This window comes from Diabrotica undecimpunctata, chromosome 1 (genome assembly GCF_040954645.1).
Source record: "Diabrotica undecimpunctata isolate CICGRU chromosome 1, icDiaUnde3, whole genome shotgun sequence".
In the NCBI taxonomy this organism is placed as follows: Eukaryota; Metazoa; Arthropoda; class Insecta; order Coleoptera; family Chrysomelidae; genus Diabrotica; species Diabrotica undecimpunctata.
In genome coordinates this window covers 55,830,784-55,849,592 of record NC_092803.1, presented here as the reverse complement: position 1 = coordinate 55,849,592, position 18,809 = coordinate 55,830,784, and the positions used below count along the sequence as shown (strand labels likewise).

General features: G+C 34.3%; 1 protein-coding gene across 3 annotated transcripts in view; it reads right to left on the bottom strand.

Moving 5' to 3' along the window:
* Window positions 1-18,809, bottom strand: part of LOC140449490 (testis-expressed protein 2) — a 97,544-nt gene that overhangs the window by 27,159 nt on the left and 51,576 nt on the right. For 2 of the 3 annotated variants that reach the window (XM_072542679.1, XM_072542687.1), the window contains 5 exons: window positions 13,704-13,917; window positions 12,666-13,161; window positions 9,890-10,121; window positions 6,938-7,176; window positions 343-553 (listed from right to left, as the gene is read on the bottom strand). In XM_072542679.1, the coding sequence (XP_072398780.1) occupies window positions 343-553; window positions 6,938-7,176; window positions 9,890-10,121; window positions 12,666-13,161; window positions 13,704-13,917 (1,392 nt within the window). Of the gene's footprint in view, window positions 1-342; window positions 554-6,937; window positions 7,177-9,889; window positions 10,122-12,665; window positions 13,162-13,703; window positions 13,918-16,610; window positions 16,742-18,809 lie in introns of those variants that run through there. The other variant, XM_072542695.1, reaches the window with a different exon arrangement.

The window sequence follows — 18,809 nt, the reverse complement described above, 5'->3', positions numbered from 1 at the left end:
CCACTATCTACATAGAGGAAAGACATAATTATGTCCGTACAAAAAAAAAAACATTAATGCTATCATAGATGACGAAGAAGAAAGGGTTAAGTGGTTGTACAATAGACGAATAGATGAGAAGCTACAGGAAAAAACATATCTTGTTATAGCGTAGAAGCACACTATCAATGCATTAAAGAAAGTGTACTCTTAGCTTCACGGGAAGCCCTAGAACAACTAGAAAAAAAAAAATAAAAAAAGAATAAAAAGACCCACTGGTGGGATCAAATTGGAAAAGACAAGATAAAAAGAAGAAATAAGAAAAATTTCTGGATTAAAAAAAATGCCACATGAAAAACTTACCAAAATAGGGTACTCTTTCTTCCTGAATTTATTGAATCCCTTTTTCTCCCTACCCGACGAAGTGAACAGTTTACCCTTGTCTGTGGAACGAGTATTATCGCTTTCAGTGTCTTTCTGTAAGTCGGCTTCCATCTTCGATAAAAGTTCTTGATCGAAACATAATTGATCTTTGGCTAAAGTAATACAGATTGGGTATTTTTTGCTCCAATGTCTAAAAATAAGATATGAGCATTGTAACAAATTAAAGCAAATAAATACAATCAGTTTTGAGACAAACAAATAAAAAAATATTTTTGTTCTAAAATAAATTTGTTGTTTCCCAAAATGTTCTCAATGAAATGTACAGTGTAAAAAGCGTATGAACCAGTTTCGAGTTACCGTTTCCATTACGAACCAATTTATTCCAAAATATGGATTTTTAAATGCAGCAGGTCTTTGCAAATTCGAGGAATAGATAGATTAAGAGAGGTGGCCTTTCGGCCTATTCCACTGCGACCTTTTCAGATCTATTGTGGTCCTCTAGTCCTAGATAACATTCTCTAGCCTGACCCTTTTTATAAAGTCTAGTAGCTTCGAGACTGTACCTTTCATGTAGCTATTTGCCGGTGGATTTTCTTCTCCTAATGCAAAGAACCGCACATTTGCCAGACTGTCACACTGACATAAAATGTGCTCTGCTGTTTCTTCTTCGAGGTGACAGAATCTGCACAGGTCATCATCTGATAATCCCATCAGCTTCAAGTGCCTATTCAGCTTACAGTGCCCTGTTAGAAGACCTACTATGACCTTGACTGTTTTCCTGTCTTTGCTTATTAGGTCTGCCGTAAATTTTGGCGAATGTTCTGTAATGAACTGTTTCGCCTGTCTTTGTCCTGGTGAATTCCTCCACCATTCCAGAGATTTGCGAGCTACCCACTTCCTTGTAGCCGTTCTTGTTACTGATTTAGCAACTCCGCAGAAGGGTTCCGGTCCAATGAATGGCAATGATGAGCCTTGTTTGGCCATTTCATCTGCTTTTTCATTGCCCTTATGACCCTCGTGCCCCGGTACCCAGGCTACCGTAACCTTGCTACGGTCTCCTAGTTTATTTAGGGCACACACGCAATCCCATACTAGCTTAGAATTGACCTCTACGGAATTGAGTGCCTTAAGCGCTGCCTGACTATCTGTGAAGATAGCAACTGAACAGAACGTTCTTTCCTGCCTTTCTATTTCTTCCACGCAGTGATGGATTGCAGTTATTTCCGCCTGGAAAACTGTCACATCCTTAGATAGACTTACCGGGAAATCTATCCCTTGATTTGTCACTACTATGCCGGCTCCCACACCCTCCGATGTTTTTGAGCCATCCGTGTACCAGGTAGCAGCAGCTTGTATGGGTACACCTTTATTCCGGTCTTCCCTGCCTGGTATCTTAATTGTGAACTTATTGTTAAAGCTATATCTCGTAACTGTTGCATCGATAGGTTTCCCCATCACAATATCGGCTTTTAGCTCCTCGATTAGCTTTCTGTTGTCAGTACCATGCATCTGGCTTATATGTCGCTGACTATGGATTAATCTGTGCATCACGGATCTGGCTTCGCCCTGTATAAAGATATGAAGTGGTGGTAGATTCAACAGGACTTCCAGCGATGCAGTAGGAGTTGTTTTTAAGGCCCCCGTAATACACAGGCATGCTAGCCTTTGTGTATTACCTAGCAGCCTTATTGCTCCCCCTTGCTGCGTCTTTGTCCACCACGTCACCGAGCCATAGGTTATCATGGGTCTAATAACCCTTGTATATAGCCATAGAGTCATTTTGGGGTTAAGTCCCCAATTCTTACCGCACATTCTTCTACATCTGCCCAAGGACATAGTAGCTTTCTGTGTGGTTTTTAGAATGTGAGTATTCCATGTAAGCCTATGATCAAAATATACCCCAAGGTATTTTGTTTCTTTGGCAAATGAAATCTCTGTTCTTCCCAGCACCGGTGGTTTTAGGCCTTGTAGTGCTGTTTTTTTGGTGAAGTTGACAATTTGTGTTTTCTGAGCATTGACTATCAGTCTCTCTTGTTTACACCAGTCGTCAACTATATTTAGGGCTGCTTGCATTCTCTCAGAAACTACCTGAGCAAACCTGCCCCTGACAACGATTGCTATATCGTCAGCATATCCTAGACAATAAAAGCCTTCTGTGGACAGATTTCTGAGGAGATCATCTACCAAGGTTGCCCAAAGTAGAGGGGACAGAACTCCTCCTTGTGGACAGCCTCTGCCTACTTTTGCTTTGATGGTTGCTGTACCCAGAGTATTTTCGAGATTTCGAGGAATATTGACCCTAAAGTTCTTTTTGACGAAAGAGAAGAAAATTAAGTTTGAGACCAAATAATAACAGAGTGACCGATTTAATTACTACCTATATACAGTAAGCGCCACGTTACTAATACTAAACACACGGGTACCTAATCGCTAGACATATTTGATGTACTGGGCTAATTCGCCGTTCTCACATGTGACTTTCAGCCGTCGATTTGTGACTAATTTCTGCTGTGAAGCACGTGGGAGGCGAAACTAATCAAAATTGTTTTTCCATAAAGAAATTTTTTTTGTATTAATTATTTATTCTTTTATATTTCTTGAATTATATTTTTAGTTTGAAAGACTTTCGTTGTTTTTGTTCCAAAAAATAAACACATAAGAAAGCTTATTTTCATATTATTTTGATTAATTACTTATTGTAATGTACTATAAAATAATACATCACACAATTTAGTTTGTTAGAAGTTACAATATTATATTAGAATTGTTTTTCTGCTAGGCTCACTAAACAATTTGAACTCAAAAATAAGTTTTTGTTAGTCTTATTATTTTCTTTTTGGAACTGTTTACTACTCGGTATAAAAGTAAACAGTGCAACAAGGGGAAGGGCCCAGGACTGGTGTCTATTAGCGTGTAAGGCGTCTTTTTCTTCGTCCGTTAAATTTATTTTTGGTGGTTTGGCTGTTCTTAATATTTTTGATACACCTTGGCGTATGATCTCGGCTGTTTGTGCTGGGAGATTAGTAATAGTAGTCTCAACCTCTGTAATGATATTTTCTATGGGAATTCGTGTAGGTGAAACAGCAAAATTAAAACCTTTTGAGAGAACACTATTCGTGGCTTCATCCAATGTCAGATTTGAAAAGTTATAACCTAACTTGTTTGTTTCTGTTTGTGGTTTTTCTTTTCTTACATAATTTGAAAAACAACAAAGAAATCATTGTGCTCCCAGCTGTCAAAGGCAATGTCACGGTAGTAATGAATATTCATGACTACGAAGCAAAAATAAACGACATCCTAAACGATACCACATATCAAAGAATCTCGTCGGACCCCACAACATATCTAGAAAAAGTAACAAAAGCCAAGATCAAAGCCTCAAACATTAAGAAAGAACGTCAGTTACATCTCATACCTAGAGAGAAGTCATCAAGATGTTCAAAACTCTACGGCCTATTGTTACAGACAGCATTTATTGTTACTTACCGGAAAAACATCCAAAATAAAATAAATATTTACCTGTACATAAATACACTTGTATGCATAACATGGTGCATACCATTAAGACAGGTTTAAAAATTAAAAAGTAAAATCACCCAAGATGGGCCTCTAGTATTTCTTAAAAAGAAATATAATATTAAGTACACCTAATTACCTTTTAATCATAGGGTTTTTCCTTTCTGTTCTCTATGTGTCAGAGTTAAAACACACCAGTAAAAGATGCCATAAACTAAGTTTTACTATCTTTACCTAAATTTAAAAAATTTTAGAATGTATTTTGTCCATTATTTTATATGTGTGTTATTAATGTTGAGTGTCAATGCTTTTATAAATAATCTCAACGACTAGTAAGTTGCACTGAAGAATTGTGATATTTACATATTTTTCTTATTACAGTGTCTTGAAAAAGGAATAAAACCATTCCGAAAGCTAGACAAAAAGTCAAAAGAGTGTTTCATTAACATCCCGACCAATTTTCTGACTGCAACCCTAATAAACTGTGTTGTTTGTGTATATATATATATATATATATATATATATATATATATATACATGTATATATATATATATATACATGTATATATATATATATATATATATATATATATATATATATATATATATATATATATATAACTGTTTTGGATGGGTTGGAGTCAATAATAGGGCTATTGGTTAACTATTTTTTTTATTCTCGAGCTTTCAATTGTGTTTACAATTATTATCAAGAGCTAAAAAAGACAAAATACTTACAAGTTTGAACTAAAAAGAAAAAACAATTTTTGTTAACTTACCAAATAAAAATTAGTTTGGTAAGTAAAAATCACTGCTTACATGTTCAAAATATTTAATACAAAAATGTTTTTATCTAATAAATGTTTCTCTGAAAAAATTTTATAATTTTGAAAACATTTTTTTTAATATAAGAATAATTGAATTATTATTCTTATAATTATAATTCAATTATTCTTATATTAAAAAAAATATATTAAAAAAAATGTTTTCAAAATTATAAAATTTTTTCAGAGAAACATTTATTAGATAAAAACATTTTTGTATTAAATATTTTGAACATGTAAGCAGTGATTTTTACTTACCAAACTAATTTTTATTTGGTAAGTTAACAAAAATTGTTTTTTCTTTTTAGTTCAAACTTGTAAGTATTTTGTCTTTTTTAGCTCTTGATAATAATTGTAAACACAATTGAAAGCTCGAGAATAAAAAAAATAGTTAACCAATAGCCCTTTTATTGACTCCAACCCATCCAAAACAGTTATATATTTAAATAAATATAAGGTTGAATGCTCGAATAAATGAACTTTGATCAGATAAAAGGCATATATCGAGCACAGTTTAATTAAATCTTGCCCAAGTACTTTCGATCCCTAGATCATCTTCAGGGGCATTTCGTCAATTGTGGCCTATCCGGCAAGAACAAGATGTCATAAACATAAAATTGTACATTACACTACACTACAAATAGACAAACAAACACTTTAAAATAATTTAAGGGAGGCTACATTGCTTGAAGAATTCTGTCTCCGACTTCTTCAAGCAATGTAGCCTCCCTTAAATTATTTTAAAGTGTTTGTTTGTCTATTTGTAGTGTAGTGTAATGTACAATTTTATGTTTATGACATCTTGTTCTTGCCGGATAGGCCACAATTGACGAAATGCCCCTGAAGATGATCTAGGGATCGAAAGTACTTGGGCAAGATTTAATTAAACTGTGCTCGATATATGCCTTTTATCTGATCAAAGTTATATATTTGTTCCAAACGAGTCACAAGTACTTCTTTTTTATATATATATATATATATATATATATATATATATATATATATATATATATATATATATATATATATATATATATATATATATACGTTGTTGTACTCAATATCCGAATTTGGCCATTGACCGAAATTTATACCCACAACGCGGTTGTGAATTTCGTTTATTTCTCACATCGCGCTTCGGGTATTTTGACGTGCAACTTTTCCTCTCTCCAGGCCCTGTGCAAAAGGGGTTTGATTAACCCTATTGTTGTGCTTTTACACAACTCTGGTGGAATATTGACAGGGCTGGCTACTTTGTGCAATTTTTTCATTCTTCTTCTTCTTAAAATGCCATACACCAAAGTGCGTAGGCGACTATCTCATTACTAGAATTCTGTTCTTGGCGGCGTGACACAGCTCGCCTGTATTGTGTATTCCTGTCCATTCTTTAATATTCCTTAACCAGGATAATTGTTTGCGGCCGGCTCCTCTCCTACCTTCGATCTTCCCTTGTAGGATTAACTGTGGTATTTCATATTTTGCTCCTCTCAATATGTGCCCAAGGTAACCAATCTTGCGTTTTTTAATTAATTCAAAGAGTTCTCTTTCCACGCCGGCTCTCTTAAGGACGTCATCGTTTCGAACTCTATCCACCCAAGGTATGCGCATCATTCTTCTCAATGACCACTTCAAATGCTTCAAGTTTGTTGATAGATGTTTTTTTCAAAGTCCACGTTTCCATGCCATAAAGCAAGATGGACCATATGTAACCAATTTTTTCATGGACATTGCTATTTCTTACATTGTTGGTTCATTGGTGTTAATTCACTGGGGTTTATATTTTGCGCGTCTTTTGGTAATTTTGTGAGACTGCACTTAGAGACTCACTGAAATATTTCTGCCATTTGTTGACTTCTTCCTATGTCAATGTTATATCTTCACCAGTATTGATTTTTACAATTGGTTGGTGGGTGACATATCTTTTGTAAGCTAGTTGTTTAGTGATATTATATAATTCTCTCATGTTTTGGATCATCAAATTATATCGTATCCAAGACATCTTTTTGGCAGTAAAATGTTCATTTCGACGGCCAGAATTTCATAAATTTATGATTCGATAGCTTTGACAATTTTCGGCAACTTTGTCGGTCCTGTGCCACTTTGATCGCTCCACTCCATCAGTGGCTGATAATAGTTTTACTGTTCTATAAAAATTAAAAAATCATCGCATAATTTTTTGAATATCCTTAAAACAACACCAAACAATGTTGTCATTGCGATAAATGTATTCTTACCTTATTTTAGCTAACCCTTCTGGTAACAAACACACCTTTGCACCCAACATATTGTATATCCTGTGCTGGGTGAAATTTGCCTTGATCTCTGATTCGTTCCACATAGCCCGTTTCGCTACTTTATTTTTAGCGTGACTGATTCTAAGTAGATTACCCTGTAGCCTTAAAAACACTGACTGTGTCCTGGATATATGGTAAGTTTCGTGGTTGTATATATCCGGATATTCATTCAGCCAACCCTGCAACATTTATAAATTACTCCTATATTTGAAAAGTTCACGGAAATTAATGATATGAAGTAAAAGCGTTTTTATCGTTGTGGAACCAGAGCTCACAGCCGGCACTGTTTAAACCTTCAACCTACGATTATAAGTATTTACCATATTATCATACAGTTGACGACTGGTGTAAACAAGAGAGACTGATAGTTAATGCTCAGAAAACACAAATCGTCAACCTCACCAAAAAAACAGCACTACAAAGCCTAAAACCACCGGTGCTGGGAAGAACAGAGATTTCATTTGTCAAAGAAACAATATCTAGGGGTATATTTTGATTATAGGCTTACATGGAATACTCACATTCTGAAAACCACACAGAAAGCTACTATGTCCCTGGGCAGATGTAGAAGAATGTGCGGTAAGAATTGGACTTAACCCCAAAATGACTCTATGGATGACCAATGATAACCTATGGCTCGGTGACGTGGTGGACAAAGACGCAGCAAGTGGGCGCAATAAGGCTGTTAGGTAATACACAAAGGCTAGCATGCCTGTGTATTACGGGCGGCATAAAAACAACTCCTACTGCACCTTTGGAAGTCCTGTTGAATCTACCACCACTTCATATCTTTATACAGGGCGAAGCCAGATCAGTGATGCAAAGATTAATCCATAGTCAGAGACATATAAGCCAGATGCATGGTACTGACAACAGAAAGCTAATCGAGGAGCTAAAAGCCGATATTGTGATGGGGAAACCTATCGATGCAACAGCTACTACACGATATAGCTTTAACAATAAGTTCACAATTAAGATACCAGGCAGAGAAGAGTGGAATAAAGGTGTACCCATACAAGCTGCTGTTACCTGGTACACGGATGGATCAAAAACATCGGAGGGTGAGCCGGCATAGTAGGGACAAATCAAGGGATACATTTCCCGGTAAGTCTATCTAAGGATGTGACAGTTTTCCAGGCGGAAATAACTGCAATCCATCACTGCGTGGAAGAAATAGAAAGGCAGGAAAGAACGTTCTGTTCAGTTGCCATCTTCACAGATAGTCAGGCAGCGCTTAAGGCACTCAATTCTGTAGAGGTCAATTCTAAGCTAGTATGGGATTGCGTGTATGCCCTAAATAAACTAGGAAACCGTAGAAAGGTTACCGTAGCTTGGGTACCGGGGCACGAGGGTCATAAGGGCAATGAAAAAGCGAATGAAATGGCCAAACAAGGCTCATCAATGCCATTCATTGGACTGGAACCCTTCTGCGGCGTTACATAGTCAGTAACAAGAACGACTACCAGGAAGTAGGTAGCTCACAAATCTCTGGAATGGTGGAGGAATTCACCAGGACAAAGACAAGCGAAACAGTCCATTACAGAACATTTGCCAAAATTTACGGCAGACCTAATAAGCAAAGACAGGAAAACAGTCAAAGCCATAGTAGGTCTTCTAACAGGGCACTGTAAGCTGAATACTCACTTAAAGCTGATGGGATTATCAGATAATGACCTGTGCAGATTCTGTCACCTCGAAGAAGAAACAGCAGAGCACATTTTATGTCAGTGTGACAGTCTGGCAAATGTGCGGTTCTTTGTATTAGGAGAAGAAAATTCACAGCCAAATAGCTACATGGAAGGTACAATCTCGAAGCTACTAGACTTTATAAAAAGAGTCAGGCTAGAGAATGTTATCTAGGACTAGAGGACCACAATAGATCTGAAAAGGTCGCAGTGGAACACTTCCATAAATTTTTATTATAATTATCACTACAGCTGTTTCGGCAGAGTGCCTTTCTCAAGTGAGCTCGCTACGTACAATAGGAGTGATTCAAACAGCGCCGGTTTTGATAGTGTTGTCTCACAACTTCGGCGGTTGTTGCCATCTTATCCGATAAAAGACAAGGATAATGAATCTATGACCGTAATTCTATGTAAAAAAAGATGATAAATCAAACCTAAAAACTATATAACTTCTGTACAAATTACACACTAAAATAACATAACCACCCAACTTACACAGACATATTATATCCTTGATAGTTCATTTTTCTACAGTTTTTTAAGCAACAACTTTATAATATTTAATATATAATATATAATATAATATTTTCGGAAAAACAAAAAAATATTTTATTTGCTGTAAAATTTGAAGCACGAAAGGTGATTCCACTCCCACAGCAATGAAAAGGCACTGCAGCTCTTTGATAATGAAAGATTTAGAAACCTTAAAAGGAAGAAAACATTTGAATTGGTGTTTTTTTTTTGTTGAATGATAGTGAAAACAAAATTAACATGCCATATTGTGACAGAATTTTAGAATAAACTTAGACGAAATAATGGGAAATTCTTATATACGTAGTTAGGTTATAAGGTTTGCAGATTTAAATTGTAGATTTGTCAATTATGACTAGTAACAAATATTGTAAACGGAAAAAAAATTGCTGCAGAAAACTCAAAAATCTCTATAACTATTTTTGGACTCATGTAACCATAAACCCATAAAAAGTCGTACGAACAGTGAATGTATACAATGTAACATACATGGGACACATGAAGCAGTATATTCTAATGATGAAAACTTTTATGAAATAAAAAGATAAAGATTATTACACACAAAAGGGACATTATAATAATGAGAATTTTGGAACGGACAAAGCATTATATTAAAGTACATTATTTCCTGAGGGACCTATTACTTCAAACGTTTTAGGCTATTTAAAGATCTTACCTCATATTTCTCAACCGGTTGGTACTCTTTAACAGCTTGTACTTCGTATATCTTATTCGACATCATTGGTATTGTGGATACTGGTTGTTCCGTACTTCTGGGATACAATTTGAAATAAACTTTTAAAAATATAGCAACAAGAAACACTCCCGACACTAATCCGGCAGAATATGGTGAATAATACTGTATGATGCTGTAAACAAGGATGGATACCAGTAGGACTAATACGGATCTGAAACATTAAAATACTATTTTTATCTCCATATAATTCTGTAGTAGGTGAATTAAGTCACCATAGGGAAACTTTTTTATTTTTAGTTCTATTAAAAAAAATTACTCTTTATAAAAAGTTCTGCATGTTCTAAAACCTAAAATACAATCAACAAATACTAAATTTTTCCATATTTATTTGACAAACCGCGTATATGGCTGAAAAAATTTAATATCTGATGATTGTGTTCTAGGTCATTCAGAACTTTTTATAACGAGTTGCTTTTTTTCATCCATCAAAAAATTCTTACAATTCCAATCAAGAGATACTTTTTTATTACACTTAACATACTTAGAAACATTACAATCTAGTTTCTTCTTTATATTTAAATAATTTGTTTTGGGGATAACTTGTCCTATTTTGATCTTCAGTCAATTTTCAATATATTATTCATTATGATGCTATGCAAACCGAGATTTATATTTCTTAATTTTCTATGTATGACATATGTCAATTGTCACATTCTTTGAGGAATCATTTAAAAGGCTGGCATTCCAGTCCCCTCACATCTGCTCATCGAGCAAAAAGACAAAAGAGGGAATCTAATCGTTATGAAAAGGAGACCAAAAAAGTGGCCTCTGATGGCGGACATATCCGGAAATGCAAATGCGCCAAATTTAAATTTCATGACACTTCACAATAATCATACAGTGGTGTAGGGGTTCTAATTTATCTATTTATTTGTTATATTACATAATATTAATATTACGTAATATTAATACATAATACACTTTTTTTAACACTATAACATAATAAAGTTTTAATTAAATAATAACAATAATAGTCTAAAATGTGAAACAATTGTTAAAAAACTTCAATAGAAAATACAAATAATCTTTCATGTGACAGTTGGGACAAACAATAACATCAGCAATAACATAACCCAACTAAATTTGATTTCTTAAACAAGGAAAGAGTCTCTCTTTCCTTGTTTAATGTGGCCTCTCAAGATGGCACTTCCTGTCTAACAATATTTTTGCCCCCACTACCTTTACATTCCCTCTTTTGTCTTCTTGCTCGATGCATCTGCTGCTCCAACTCCAACAAATGGTTGGGTTCTGGCCATCGAGCAAAAAGACAAAAGAGGGAATGTAAAGGTAGTGGGGGCAATAATATTAGACAGGGGTTAGACAGGAAATGCCATCTTGAGAGGCCACATTAAACAAGGAAAGAGAATAATTATATTATTCTTTTGTATTTCAAAATAATAATCTCAATAAATCACTGTATGATCCAGAACTGTCAATTTTGAAATACATTTGTGTTATGTCCTCGGTAGTGTAGTAGTCAGTATCCCCGCCCGTCACGCGGGAGACCGGGGTTCGATTCCCAGTCGGGAGATTAATTCCCAGACTATTATTGTTATTATTTAATTAAAACTTTATTGTGTTCTAGTGTTAAAAAAAGTATTTTAAGTGTAATATGTATTAATATTATATAATATTAATATTATGTAATATAACAAATAAATAGATAAGTTAGAACCACTACACCACTGTATGAGTATTGTGAAGTGTCATGAAATTTAAATTTGGCGCATTCGCATTTCCGGATATGTCCGCCATCAGAGGCCACTTTTTTGGTCTCCTTTTCATAACGATTAGATTCCCTCTTTTGTCTTTTTGCTCGATGGTTTTGACACCCGTACCACAGAATAATAAACAATCAGAATGACCACTCTGCTTGTCAAGATAAGTACGCGCATCTCGTTCGCGCAGACGGAATCAGTCATTTTTTAAACGGAACCAATGCTGTTCAGTAAAATTTTATCTGTTATGCATAGAAAAATTAACCCGGCTTAATTTATTTACGGCAACCATAGACATAATATGCACTATTTTATTCGCACTTTTAGTTGAAGAATAGATTAAATTATTTCAAATTTACTAAATTATTAATCTCTAGAAATTTAAATTACAGTTCTGTCGTAGCTTGTCACAAATGTCTCAATTCGAGTCTATGTTTCCGTTTAAAATATGGTTTAAAATATGGCGATAGCGTGCTGACACACTTCAAAGGCGGCATCTGAGAGTGGACATTCTGATTGTTATTTATTCTGTGCCCGTACCATAACCAAATTTTTGAATGCGTTTCTTGTGGAGTCCAGTGTACAGTCTTTTTGTGTGTTTTCAATAAAATATTTTAACATAAAAACAGTTTAAAGGAAAATTTCTGTATGTATCTACCAAATGACATTCTCTCCTAGTGAAACGTTGTAAACTTAAAATTTGTTATTTATATCATTGTTCCATTGTCGCATAGTCTGAAAATGGCTTGGTAAGCCGAAAGCGCTTAGCTAGGAAATAAATGTTTAAACATTTCAAAAATACCATATATACTTTGCCATTATGTGATTTGTCATAAGTGTGTACAAAAACATATCAATCAGTCTTTTCATTTGAAAAATTTTAAACAAACTAAACATAATTCACAAAAAAACCATTTTCACTTCGGCCTCTTGGATGAAACTGTATAAATAATAGTAATATGAAATATTATACTTACAAATAATTATAAAATGGACGATTCGTAGTTGCAATAGGACGCAAATCCACGAAACCTGTAGGCGCGAAAACAATTTTCTCCTCATCTTTACAATCAAAATACTTTTCCCTAATATCAGTACCTTGCACTTCTTTAACATGAATCACATTCTCACTATCGATATCTACATTATCGATTTTCTGAGCAACTGTTTTCAAGATTTCCTCATTCGAAATTTTGACAGGTGACGGCTCAGGCTTGAGGTTAGATTCTTCGAGCGCATCGACGGCATTTTCTACCCCCTCCGAATCTTCCGGTAGAGCCTGCTCTATGTTTTCGGTGTTAATGTTGTACAATTTGGATAAGTCGTTGGTTTTGATCGTTCCTTCTTCATGATGTGTCTTTTTAAAAAATCGAAATTTGTGTTTAAAGCTAGAGGGCGTAACAGAGAGATATTTTTCGTGTTTCTTATCTTTTTCTAACGAAGGGGTGTCTTCGTCACTAGACATTTCCACACCTGAAAAGATTAACTAAATGAACATGGAGCATTCGCATACTACGAGGCAATAAGAAAAATATTTAATCGTTCGTTACCTTTTAAAATGTGATGGAAGACGTGTAAAAAAAATGATGCAACTGCTAGAGATGATTCAAAAGATATTGTTACAAGCAATGAATCAGATGTGTATAGTGAGACATAAGTCGACTTTACACTACATGATTTATTGCTTGTATGATTTTGTCATAAGAATTTTCATGTGACTCGTCATAGCTCGTCACAGGAGGATAGGACGGTACCTAATCCGCATGATAAAACCATATTATTCTCGGTAATATCTCCTCCTGTAATACTCTAATCTCTTCCTGTAATACCGGCAACCCTAACATATTTAAATATGGCGCCTTATTTAGTAAAATTCCCTTCCGCAGAGGGGTATACATATTACAAATACAAAGATGTGTTAGTTTTCTTGGGGAGTATAGTAAAAAAAGAAATATTAAATTTCAATTTCAATGAAAAATGTTTTTCCCTTGTGTTAATTTATAAAAAATACTAACCTTCTGTGGTAGAAACGATGCCACAAGTCTTCGATATACTACTCTCGGATAAATCTTCGGAATCCGACACGCTAGAATTTTCCTTGCTGTCTGCGATCGTTTTTAGATCCGGCTTGTGGGGATCGGATTTCGGTCTGTGAAGCGGCGAACCCTCCTCATGATTTCTTGACTTGATTTCTGTTATTTTTTCTTCGACACTCTTCGTAATTTTGCCCTAAAATAAAAAACATGTATAGTATTTCATGGAACAAAGGTTTCCAACGTTTATAAGATTTTTGTGGATATTCGATAATATACACAACATACAAGTTATATGAGAAACTATTAACCTTGAACTAGCTGAGGTTCACCGACTCCAGATTTTATCATTCAGTTTCCATAATTGGTAAGACTCGTAGTCTTAGCTGTTACTTCGTGAAGTCAGTTTTGTAGTCATTTTAAAATAAGGTGCTGCCAAGTTATAATAGGTGGACATTAACTTGGGAAAAGGATAACTACAGGAGCAATGCGAACAATTTGTTGCAATAGTGTTAGATTACCCTGATGGTTTCCAGATGTATATATAAATGCGAAGATAACGCAGAAGTAGCAATGGGTAAGTATGGACATGGCGAAAGAAATGTACGACGACAAAGATTGCTGAACTTCTTACCCCAGGAAACAGAAAAGCCTCAGCGTAAATGGACATGGATCAGCTCAGACGGCAGTGTCAAACATGAAATAATTATATCATAACAAACAGAAAAGAAACAATCAAAGACATCGAAGTAGTCAACAGATTTTCAATAGGAAACGACTACAGATTAATCCAAGCTAAGATACTATTAAATGTTAAATTGGACAGAACAAAGATGGTCCTATAAACACGAAAAAAGAAAGGGATTCCCTCAGAAAACAACGACCTGTTTGAAGATACACTAACCAAATATATATATATATATATATATATATATATATATATATATATATATATATATATATATATATATATAACTTGCAAGACGAAATAGAAGATGTAGATCAAGCAAATGATGGCATAACGAAGGCACTAAAAGAAAGGAAAAGGAGTGCTGCCCGACCGTTATGTCCCATAAATAAGAACTAAGCCAAAATATCAAAGAGCTAATAAGTAGAAGAAGAGAGCTGACGAAAAAATACGGCTCCAACTACATAATAATGAAGAAATTAATACAGATATCCACCGGCCAATCCAAAAAGACGTAAGACAAAACAATATAAGAGAAATAACGAAAATAATTCAAGAAAACAAAAGTTTAAAAGTTTTGAGGCGAAATACGAACAACACAGGCAACAAAAATATGTGCAAAATAAGAAACAAAGATAGAAACATTATTACGGATAGAACCAAAATCCTGGCTGTTGTCGAATCCTTTTATCGAGAAATGTATGAGAGCACCTACGAAAGGCAAGAACAGCCCCTGCCCAAAATCATAAACCAGGGATCAGAACTCCATACGAAATCAAATCGGCACTTTTAGATATGAAAAATAACAAATCCCTGGCGATGACGGAGTATTGATCGAGGCGATCAAACTAGGTGAAAATACAATTATCCAGGCTTTGGCCAAGCTTTTCACCCAATGCATCTACCAAGGAAAAACTCCTTCTCAATGGAACAATGCAGTCATTGTTTTATTACACCTATCAGTTTGCTCTCACACATATATAAACTTTTCACAAAAATTATCAAAAAAAGACTGGCTCTCTATTAGACTTCTATCAGTCTAGAGAACAAGCTCGATTTAGATCGGGATACAGCACTACCAACCACTTACTAGTGATAAACAACCTGACAGAGAAGTCTGCAGAATACAACAAACCATTGGCACTGATATTCGTGGACTACGAGAAAGCATTCGATACCATAAGTCATCAGAAAATGCGAAAATCATTGACAGAATGTATCAACATAAATGGAGAGAAGCTCAGTCATTTGAGATTTGCAGATGACATCGTCCTTATAGCCCATTGTATGGATGATGCAATAATGATATTTGAAAAATTATATCACGCTTCCTTGGAGGTCGAACTAAAAGTTAAAATGAACAAGACAAATAATAACTAATCTGGTGCTAAATCAAAATATTGCTGTTGAGATAACCGGACATGTGAGCTCCCACCTTGCACGGAATTAGCCTGGGCATCGTTTGGTAAATTAAACAATGTATTTAAATCGGATCTACCCATATACCTCAAAAGGAAAATCTTTGAAAAGGTAGTGAATAAAATTCGCGTGACTCAGAGGGCTATGGAGCGCCAGGTGTTGGGTGTCTCTCTGAGAGACCGAATCCCAAACGAAGAAATTCGTCGTAGAACAAAAACAACAGACGTCATCGAAAAAATCGCGTCGCTAAAATGGAATTGGGCAGGACACGTCGCAGTGGACGCATACAGGTTGATGATGATGAGATATATATATATATATATATATATATATATATATATATATATATATATATATATATATATAATCAAATCATCATCGTAATCCAAAGTTACCATCTTACAAACCCATACATACCATCTTACGGACCATACACCAAAGAATGTCACATCTTATCTAATCCAACATTAATAAGAATAAGGACTAAGCACTGAACCCTGTTGCTAATCTTTTCTGCTAACCTAAATCTTTTCTTATTGGGTATCCACCAGCGAACGCCTCGGAGTACCTAGCATAGGTTTTCTCAAGATAAATGTATATCTACTGTATGAACTTTAGTTCTTTATTCTCAGCTATTATTTAGAGAACTATTATTTTCAGCTGTTTATAATGAAAAATTCAGCTTTATATATGATAAAAGCTAAGGTGTCACAAAAAAACATTTGAAAATAAAAATTCACAGTACTAAAATTCCAAGTATGTTGACAATAATACTGACTTACCATAATTTCCTTTGATTTAACAGACAACTTGGTCTTTTTGCCAATGGGACGTGACATTGTATGATTTTTAAACTTTCAACGGTAAAACAAGTAAAACATTTTGTGTGCAAACAACAATAATATTATCTTTTTATTTTACGACTGTTTCAGTTACTATTTAAATTAATGAGGTAAGGAGTTGTAGGTATCGTGTATACTCTCCAACAAAAATAATGCGAGTGATTTAATTTTTTTTTTTTTGTAATAAAAAACGTGCAGAAATTAGGTTTATTTGCGAGTATCTACAAAATCACAGCAGTCCAAAAAATGAAGAGGAGGATTAAATTCAGTTAATTGACAAAAGAAACATAAGGAAAAATCAAAGTTATTTGGAAATATAATCAACATGAATCAGCAACAGAGTTGGAGCCGATTTGAAATTTTATCTGAAACACCACAAGTTATGTCATAAACACAACTCTCAGTATTATACACACAAATGGCAATAGATCATCAAATTCATCAACAATCATCAATAGATAATCTTTAAACATGCTAGTGGGATACTAAAAATAAAAAGAAAGAACGGCAAATTGTTGGGAAGAGGAAAAATTTAATTTGAAATTTATAAATGTAAGTTCCGTTCTACACTACCTAAATCGAGATCAATATTTTCGTCTACGAATGTAGTTTTAGATTACTACAAACATATAATTAGGCCGATTAAAATACGTCATAATTACTAGTTATTATTAGACAAATTAATTTGTTTGCAGATTATATTGTAAACGCAAATGAATCATTGCGTGTTAAATTTCCCTTTGTTGGCTTAAATAATAAATTGTAAAAAAAGTAAATGTTTTATAATGTATATTGACACTACTGATGACAGTCTTGATGTCTTGTGTCTACTGTATCTGGATCATTAGCCTGGTTGATGCTGTTTTAAATGTGTTCTTGCATAATATTTATACTCTCAGGAAATGCAAGTGAACGCTTGATTCTTCACGGATGGGAATAAGGAAATAAATTGGAACGTGATCCTTTCTGATTATACTCAATGACCTAGAGATGTAGGGGACATGAATTTCAATGATATAATATCATCAGTGAACTATACTGGCACCAAAAGAAAACCAAAATTGAAAGATGTACATCAGAAGACTTATTAACAAGAAGAGGCGTACAACAACGAATTATATTAATTCAACGTTACTAATATCATCAGTGAACTATACTGGTAAAAAAAGAAAGAGTCAGAATTGTAACTGATTACGTTGCCATGAAGTAAATCTACTTAAAATTTTAACATCCTATAAAATTATCAGTAATTATGTAATCTAATACCAATTTAATAACATTTAAAGGGTTTTCACCCATGTATTTAGTGACTTTAAACATGTTTACCTAGTAGCAGCACTGAAGATGGAATAGGTACTTATTCCGAAAACGTTCTATGATTTAGCCCGAAGGATGTCTTTTAACTCTTATCCGGAAAAGGTGTGTCCATCGGACACACTTATAGATATGTTACTGTATATTTAAGAAATTACAGTACATATATTATAAGTAAACTTATTGGAGACAACAACTAAATATTTTGAACTAATCAAAATTAAATATAAAAAAATAAAATTATTTTTACTGACGTAACCGGACAGTGTATGTCCGTCGGACACAATTTGCTTTTCGATGCGGTTACGCCACTGGTCATCAATATTTAACGACTGTTGGTCACGTGAAGTACTAAACAAGCTCTGACTAGTCCGCCTGACTAGTAATTCAGTTGAATTTTTGCTAACCTAGAGTGCAGTTTACTTTGTTTGATATTTTTCATATTTTCGTAATCCTGTAGTTTCGGGTAAGTTTTTCAATTTATTTTAATGGTGTTTATTCCGTACATTGAAATATCTTCACTTTCTAGTTTTCACACATTTACTAAATTATAAAGTAGTAAATATGAGAAAAGAAAGTTAACAGTAACGGAGCTTGAAGATATAATTTAGAACTTGTCTGAATTTGATGATGACTAATACTGCGTAGAGGATTTTCACGGCGAATCTGAATCAGATAACGATAATTTGTCGGAAGCTAGTGAAGAGGAGGATGAACAAATTTCAGAGGAAAATACGTGTAAGTATAAAATAAAACGTAGATTGCGACTAGTATACTTTATGATAAAATTTCAGCTCTTGAAGAACACATCAGAAACAGTCAACC